This window comes from Anneissia japonica, unplaced genomic scaffold, assembly GCF_011630105.1.
Source record: "Anneissia japonica isolate Jap-2015-1 unplaced genomic scaffold, ASM1163010v1 scaffold585_len4108843_cov191, whole genome shotgun sequence".
Lineage (NCBI taxonomy): Eukaryota > Metazoa > Echinodermata > Crinoidea > Comatulida > Comatulidae > Anneissia > Anneissia japonica.
Genome location: NW_022716829.1, coordinates 1479716 through 1488430, shown reverse-complemented (window position 1 = coordinate 1488430; position 8715 = coordinate 1479716). Strand labels below are relative to the sequence as shown.

General features: G+C 34.4%; 2 protein-coding genes across 2 annotated transcripts in view; one reads left to right on the top strand and one right to left on the bottom strand.

The window, feature by feature from the left end:
• LOC117109852 (delta-aminolevulinic acid dehydratase-like) overlaps positions 1-4017 on the top strand; it is a 17953-nt gene extending 13936 nt beyond the window's left edge. Inside the window, exons 6-9 of the mRNA XM_033252297.1 lie at positions 159-302; positions 526-612; positions 1280-1409; positions 2215-4017. Coding sequence (XP_033108188.1) covers positions 159-302; positions 526-612; positions 1280-1409; positions 2215-2294 — 441 coding nt within the window. The 3' untranslated portion in view covers positions 2295-4017. The remainder of the gene's footprint in view (positions 1-158; positions 303-525; positions 613-1279; positions 1410-2214) is intronic.
• Positions 4018-4865: 848 nt separating this feature from the next.
• The window catches only part of LOC117109831 (protein SCAI-like), a 40764-nt gene continuing 36914 nt past the window's right edge, over positions 4866-8715 (bottom strand). The window contains exon 14 of the mRNA XM_033252264.1: positions 4866-8710. Within this exon, the coding sequence (XP_033108155.1) occupies positions 8567-8710 (144 nt within the window). The 3' untranslated portion in view covers positions 4866-8566. The remainder of the gene's footprint in view (positions 8711-8715) is intronic.

The following is an 8715-nucleotide window of genomic DNA, read 5'->3' as shown; positions in this document are numbered from 1 at the left end:
ATTTGGTGCTTTTGTCCGGAACGTCCACATCCATCTGCTAAGCTGCCGGACTATCTGTTCAAGAGGGTTTGATAATAAATATCCCAAACAACATACTGTGTTTCTTCTTCACTTTTCATTTTCTGTTTTTTTTCCCTTCAAATTTGTTTAAAAATTAGGTTTCTGTTTTAAGCTACAGTGCCAAGTTTGCTTCTAGCTTTTATGGACCCTTCCGTGAAGCAGCAAAATCTGCCCCAGCATTCGGGGACCGACGTTGTTATCAGTTACCCCCAGGCTCCAGAGGACTTGCTGCCAGAGCAGTTGTAAGCCTAGCTTGTTTCTTTATTGTTCGTATCCAAAGGCAATTGAGGTCAGTTGACATAAACCTATGTTGTGTGTATGGTGTTTATGTAAGTTGACCTTGATATGAGTATGTGCAGTTCTAACTACTAGTTAGCTTATATTGTTATTCCTAAAATTAATTTTTTTGGAATAACTATTACTGGAATCAGTACTGTATTGTTTATATTATTTTTATTCTATAAGGATCGTGATGTTGCAGAAGGTGCAGACTTCTTAATGGTGAAGCCTGGAATGCCGTACCTAGATATTGTCAGACAAACAAAGGATAAGGTAAACTTTTAAACAACTTACAATAAAATCTGAAACAAACCTCAAACATTCAAATAAAACATATACCGTATGTATTTGAATAAATGCCCCTCTTTGAATAAACATCCGTTCAAGAGCCTCAGTTGGAATGAACACCTCCCTTGAATAAACACCCCCTCCCCCTAACAAAACTAATGGAAGAAACATCATTCTCAACATATTCTATTAATATTCTACTCCAGTAGAATTACATTTTTTCTAACCTGTTGGGATTAAGTCTTTAGGATCACGCAATAACACATTTTGACGGTAATTACATGTTGTAGTTCCGCATTTACAGAGAAATTGACGGGCATTTACTTGAGCATGTACATTTTGAACCAAAAAAATAATTGCTTTCCTCGAATGTTGGGTAGAAAACCACAATGTCGGGGAGAAAAAAAAAATGCATATGTATTTTCTACATATTAGTTTGCTCTAAATCAAATTAAGAAGAGTAGGACTCCTAATGGCTTTTCAAAAAACATAAAAGGAAATAGGTAGACCAGCATGTAAGCTGGCTATATTTTTGGACAACCACACACCTCCCCTACCCCCACCCCCACCAAATAGCAATCCTGGATCTGGCCCTGTGTAAAGCAAAACCTCTATTCTCATGACCTATCTTATTGCAAATTCTGTTTTTCAGTATCCTAACATTCCTTTAGCTGTGTACCAAGTGTCTGGAGAATATGCCATGTTATACCATGGAAGCCAGGCCGGAGCCTTCCAACTTAAGACTGTTGTCATGGAATCATTAACAGCCATGAGAAGAGCAGGTGAGGTAGATAGCAAGTCATAATGATGATTGCATACAGTTAGTATGACGCGTGCGTCATCATTTATGACGTCATACGCCGGTTCATGTCCGCTAACCGTGTGGACTAAACACATACTGTATCTCAATCACTACACATAAGTGAAAAACGCGTAGGAACATTTTGGATTTCTAGTACGATCTTCATTTTTTTTCTTCACATTTTACAGTAAGTTTGAAAAATAAATGTATCTTTAATATGTACGTGCCATTTTTATGTCTTTTGAAGACAGCAAGTTACGATAGGATGCGTCTCATTTTGGGGTATTATAAAACGTTGTTGCTTGGTAGTGTCAGGATTTTCCTGTAGGCCTAGCTTATATAGTAGCCAGGCATTTTTGAGTTGCAAAATAACCAACTCTCCTGGGCAAGAAGGGATTCGACTACCATTTAAATTTTTAAAACCTTACATACCAAAACTTAGGCCATGCCAAAATCTGATTGTGAGATGCATGATGAGAGAAGAAAATGGAATAGCCTAGCTGGGCTAAGCCTACTAAGGCCCTATGCTATATTTGGCTGTCATTGCAAAAAGCACAGCATGGCTACAAACCACGGATAGCTAAACATATATGTACACATATCGCGTGCGAAACCTCTGTGAAAATAGTCTGATGTTGATTACATCAGTCTGTTATTGACTGATTATATTGGAAAGGATACTGAAGAAATTTGTAATTTTGTTCAGTGATTAAGTGATTTTATGGACAGTTAATACTTCTTTTTTTATAGACTGAAAAATGTATGTCTTGTATTCATTCCCACAGGTGCTGATTTGATTATATCTTACTACACGCCACAGTTACTAGGCTGGCTTCAGCCTGAGCTAGGAGAAGAGGATGACTGAGCATTCCTGGAGGGCATATATGTCATGTTCCCATGAAATCTGGACAAAGTAGCAAAAAATTTTGAATTTCAGACAATTTTATGTGCTACAATTTCCTTGATTAGTTTAGAATAGCCAGACCAAATATGCCCCTCTTAAATTTTTTATGAATCCGATTATCATTAATAGGCCTATTTATTACTATCCTAGGCCTTTAAGAGTAGGAGGTAAAAGAATCACTTCTTATGATTAATTTTCTGATGAGAAAAGGGAATTCCCATATCACATTAAAGGGCCCTGCAATTAATCTTGCACTGGGCCTTTTCGCACCTAGCTACAGTATGCCGCTGTGCCCATATATGGGTATGATATGACATCACCATGCACTTATAAGGACAATTCACACACATTTGTCAAATAAAATTTGTTAGTGTGAAAAAAACTTTAGTACAACTGACAAAACAACTTCAAACTTCAGTAGGCATGCATAAGTTCAGTTTACACATTACTGAATGCGCAGTAAACAGTTAGAAAATTGGCTTAGTTTCCAAACTCTTTTAAAATATATAAGAAAATAAGAAATTGTAACTTGTACTTTTTAGTTGTAAAAATTATGTCAGAAGATAGATAGTATATGAACATAGAACAAAATATCAAACTTGATAATTTTTGAAATAACAATTTACTTATTGATTTTCTCTAAATGTTAACTTGCAACTTCGTCCAGGTTTCAAGGAAACATGTCAAATATCAGCTTACGAATTGCGGAAAATAATGAGCAATGAACAACGGTATAGGGTGTAGCTTGATGTTATTCCAATAAATTTTTAATGTAACCCGCTAAAATCCTATTGCACCCTACTATTATATTGTAGTGGACCATACAGTATTTCAGCCTTCTGATAAACCAAAATGTGCTGTGATGATAGGTCAGATCGTTTGTGTATTGTTGAGTGCCTGTTGTACCCTTCAGGTAACTTCCATGTGTTTGTGATAGGCCATCATATCCCCTCAGATGACCCCCCCCCCCCAACCTGTGGTAATGTTGTTATAGCACCCTAGGATAACCCCATGTGCTATGTCAGGACATTATATGCCCAAGATGACTATTTCACTGGTAGGCCATGTGAGAATATTGTAATAGCTTTTACAAGTGTAATAGTTTGCTGGGTGGGTGAAGTACAGTGTGTACAAGTGGCTACCAAAGATTTTGCTATTAAGGCCTTTATGTGGTATATTTTACATAAACCAAAAGCAACTACAGTATAAGATTGAATTAATAACAAAAAAAAAAATGTGTTGGCATATTGTTCATCAATTTATTAAAATATCAATATATATTTGTATTGGCCTTCAAATAAGGAGCAAAAAAATTAGGCACATGTAATGGGGTCCTAGTTGTGTTATGCGGGAAAAAAAATGTTTGTACTGTATAGCATGTACTTAAATCTTCATATGCAAATGAGTTACAGCTGGTTCTGTAACAAGGTCAAGGGACATGCTTATAATTTTGTGTTCCAAAGCATAAAGACCTGACACTCAGCATTTTAATGTTGAAAAATATTTTGTGTTTGTTATATTGGACATTTTGATACCAGATCAGCACATGAAACAAGATGGTGTTTTTCATTGGATGTTAAAATAACGCTTATTACTGTATTTGTAAAAATGTATCTTCCTTCGCAGCACATATTGACAGACTAAAATTAAGTTGTGAGAAATAAACATAATGTCTTGTACTGAAGGAGCCTTGTTGATTCTCTTATTGTTCTAATTTATTTTTTTTTTCTATTCATAAACATTTTATTGCTATTTGAAGTCTCTGTAACCAAAATATAAAAATTTTCATGTACAAAATCTACTTTGTGCACTCAATTTTTCACAAAAAATAGGAACCATATTATCTCTTGGCCAACTGTTCAGCAGTTTCCTATTAAAACATAGAATCTGCTTTACAAATTGCTTACTACATCAATACTAAGTGTTAAACTTAATAATATATATATAATATATATATATAGTGTAGTTTTATATAGCGCACATATCCATCTAATGTAAGATGCTCAGGGGGCTTGATATGTGGACAAGGAACTCAATCCATGACTTTCTTCACCCCTAAGGGTCCCTTAGTGTCTGTGCTACCCGGTAACCCCTCCTCCAGATCTGCCAATGTGCTTGTCCCACAAACCCACGTGACGTGGTGTCCTGCAAACATGTTTGTTCACGTATGTTTATACACTCCTTTTGTGAAACCTTTGCTGCAATTTGGTGCTTAGCAGAACCAATCCATCTTGCAGTCAAAATGTGTCCAACAATGTTTGTCCATTAAATCATTTCATTTGTGTGCCTGATCAGCGAGGAGATACTGTTAGAAAATGAGATGATTGACTCTTATCTACTGTATGTAGTAAAGAACAAGATCAGAAATTATCAGGGACCAGCAAAGCAGTTTTGCACAAAAAATCTTATAGTTGAGTTTTAAAAATAAACCAACATAATTGAACAGATTATGAACTCATATTTAGACTCAATAAGAGAATTCATTCATTCATTCCAATCCTCATAACAAGTAATAATAATACTATGCACAAATTTATATAAAAAAATTTCTTTATTATCTTTTTAAATTGAACTAACAAGTAATAATTTCTTAGAATATTAGAATTGAAAGGCATAGGGTCATTTTTTTATTGATGACATACTCAACAGAAATGCTCTGCATCATTAGGCCTACATATATAGAACTTCAAGCTAAATGCTTTTAATGTCAACAACATATCTATATCATGATCAACACAATAGTTTGGTCTTAAATGTAAATTTTATACTCAAACACAGTATTCTAAATCATCACCTGAATTCATATTATACTGTACATCAAGAACACAGTGCATTGAAAACTTTAGAAATTTTTTTAATGAACTATATTAACTGAAGATGTATTGTATACAATACAATAAAAAACAAACCCCTTTAGCATGAGATTATGCAGTTTACAATTTAAAAACATTAAATTGCTCAAGTTATTAAAGATTTAAAAAAAAAAATCAATTTTTGCAAGAATTGCAGACTGATAATGTTTAAATTATCTGCCAGTCAATTTTATGGCAAATGTGAAAGAATTAGAAATGTATTTCTTGTACAACCATGGACCTATTAAGAACTATACTCTTTTAATTGGCACAGATATATTTTAAAATGAAGTAAATAATTTTTACATTACTTCAAAATGGGCAAGTAAATTTCAAAAATTATTTTTGATTTTTTTGGGAATTTCACATGGGGACAATATATCTTTAAATTTGTTTAGATTGAAGACATTTCGAGGTCAAATTTTTATTTTGTTCATAACTTTCTACAGCATTCACATGCATACAATAACTAACAATCACTGTTGATATAACAATGAAAGAATTTAATCATACAAATAATTTATACAGTACTGAAATATTGCGTAAACCAGAAATATAAATAATAATTTAAAGAGAATGAAACACAAATGTTTAAAGAGTTCAAATATAAATTAATTATTTCAGAATTATCCAAACTGGCTGAAATTATTATCATTGGAAGCAAGGCTCAGATGTATGAAGGCAACCTTAAGTAGAAACAAAGAATCAAAAAGGGGCAAATACAGTCGTAGAAACAAAAACCAATATTGCACGAAAGTAAATTAACACAGTTTAACTATATGTGGGGGGTGGGGAAAGGAGGAGTGAACTCTCCCTGTTTCTGTAGACCAGGTCTAGGCACAGGCTGGCTGCTTTGTCTCCTATAGTACCCTGTATGACTGAATAGGAATGGCTTTTTTTTCCTGAAATATCTAAATCAATTAAGAACATTAACATTATATGCTATAAAAACATCTGGTAAGCATTCAATTTATAATTTTTTGGACAGTATAGGAGGATTTGAAGAGGAATAAAAATAAGTTTTCTCAGCACTCATCTTGAGTGTCCGTATTACACTAATACTATTATTAACCACTCAGACTTATGACTTCAAAGCATTCTAGCTCAATAAAATTGCTCTTATATTCTAACACATCATTGTTTTAATAATTGACCTTTTCTCAAATATTTTTATATTTTAAAAGCAATAAGAACCACAAAAAATATTTTGAAAAAAACATTTTAAAATTAATTGTAAAATGTATGTAAAATAATTGTATTGTGAATACAGTATTTTATTTTGTATTGTATTTATCTGTATTCAATATTCACTCACAATGAAAAGGTAAATTTACAGTCTTTGTGAAATGGAAAGCTGCATCATCTTTAAAAATACTGTACTGTTAACATATTCTGAATAAAATTGTGGTAAACACCCACTCGCATAATTCAAGACAATATTTTGACATGCTGCAGAATTCACTAAACACTGACCACATGGGACAATATAACCCATTAGCATTATTACACTGACATTTTAAATTGAGCTTTTTTCTATTGAGAGGCTTGATAATTTCTAGCCGGTCTAGTAGAAAGAATTCAGATGAGTTGCAATTAAAGGCAACGTGATCATTTAATATTCTGAGCATGAATTCTCTTAAATACCCAAGTACTTAACATCTAATTATTGAATGTTCACAATTAAATTACCACGCTTATAGACTCTCTGCAAATAAATCATTAAAACTAATTATTCATTTTCAATATTCTATAATTTGCCTGAGGTGGGATATGCTAGCACATGACAATGGCACATGCTGGTTTAACAATTTTTTAAATGCAATTTTATAAATTTACAAAAAACACATTCTGCAGATATTGGCAGCAATCGTCATACAAGGGCTTGCCCAGGGCTGGAAAAAGTGCAAGACCATGCGACTGGTGGTCGGAGGCAGTGGCGTAACGATGTGGTCGGGGCCCTGTGTATTTCTGAAACTGGGGGCCCTTTTTGGGTCCCAGTCACCAATTCCATCGTGTGATTTTAGATGTGCACTGTTATTCTAAATGTTTTTAATGACGAATAAATGATATAATATGGATCCAGAAAATGGCACTTCACAGACATAAAATTGTAAATATATTTTTTATCTCCAGTTAAAAAATATTTTGACAAATTTAGCGGCGCCCCGGGCCAGCAGCTCCCACCCCCCACACACGGGGCCCCCTTTCTTTCATCGTTATAATATGATATATGCCCTACAGTCGATTTCAGAGACACATTATGGTGTTATTTATCAACAAAGTCCTTTTTGGTCAGGGTGCTAGATCGACGAACCTATGAGTAGGGCCCCTTCGGGGCCCCTATAGAATTTGGGGGCCCTGCGGATAGGCGTTACGCCACTGGTCGGAGGCATATGATTTATTCTGGAGGCATTTTTGGGGAAATAGTTGGGCTATATAGTGTATGGATAACATTTGATGATGGAGGCATTTCATTGAGACTATCTTCATGGTCGGAGGCACAAATTTTTTTTTTTTTCCAGGCCTGGGCTTGCCATCCCAAAACCAGCATCAAAATTGAATTTTTTAATATATCCTTATTCTCCACATTACAAGCTTTAAAATAATGGGTCATTTACTAGAATCAACTTACCATTGCCAAAGTTATGAGTAAAAGTATTACAGCTTCTCTGTACTAAAGTATACAATACTACCACATTCTTATGCTAATTACTCAGTTGAACATTTAGCAACAGTACACTAGTTTTGGGATGGTAAGCCTCATATGCGTGACCTGCTTGTTAGTATCAAATACAGAATATCATATTAATATCTATGTATATAATATATGACAGTATATGCATGGGTCCACTGCTAGAATTAAGTATTGTACATTAAATATAACAATGTGATCCTACACTTTTGAAAACATATCAGATATAGACAGTTTATTTTATGGATTTAAAAATTTAAAATCACAATTAGCACAGAGGTCAAGGGGTACAATCAGCACCAAGGTCAAAGGGTACACAGCAGTACAAAGGTCAGGCACATAGTCACATGACTGCTATATCTATAAATACCATCAGAGTTTACAGACTCTGATCAAATATCATTCAAGTTTACTGAGTACAGCACTCAAAACAGTGGCAACACCCTAATCATTGTGATGTGTTTATCTTCTGCAACACATGGAGTGGATATATTTGTTTTAAAACAACTTTCTCCTGGTTACACACCAATCTCATCAATAAGTGGAAACGAGCACTGTCACAATACCATCGATGAAAGGCCATCTTTTAATGCCAGTCATCAACCATTTGCAATGGTAACTTTAATTCCTCTAATTTGCTTCACCAACGTCTAGTATCATAATCCATCTTGAAGTATTCTGGATCGATTCTAATCTGTTTCGCCAACCTCCAGAAAGATTGATCTGACATCCAAGATGGATGCTAACTCTAGGACGTGCTTATGCAACAGAGCATTCTCCATTATGTCATTGCCACGGAGGTCAGGATGGGATTGTGGGTAAAAACTTTCATCCTGCA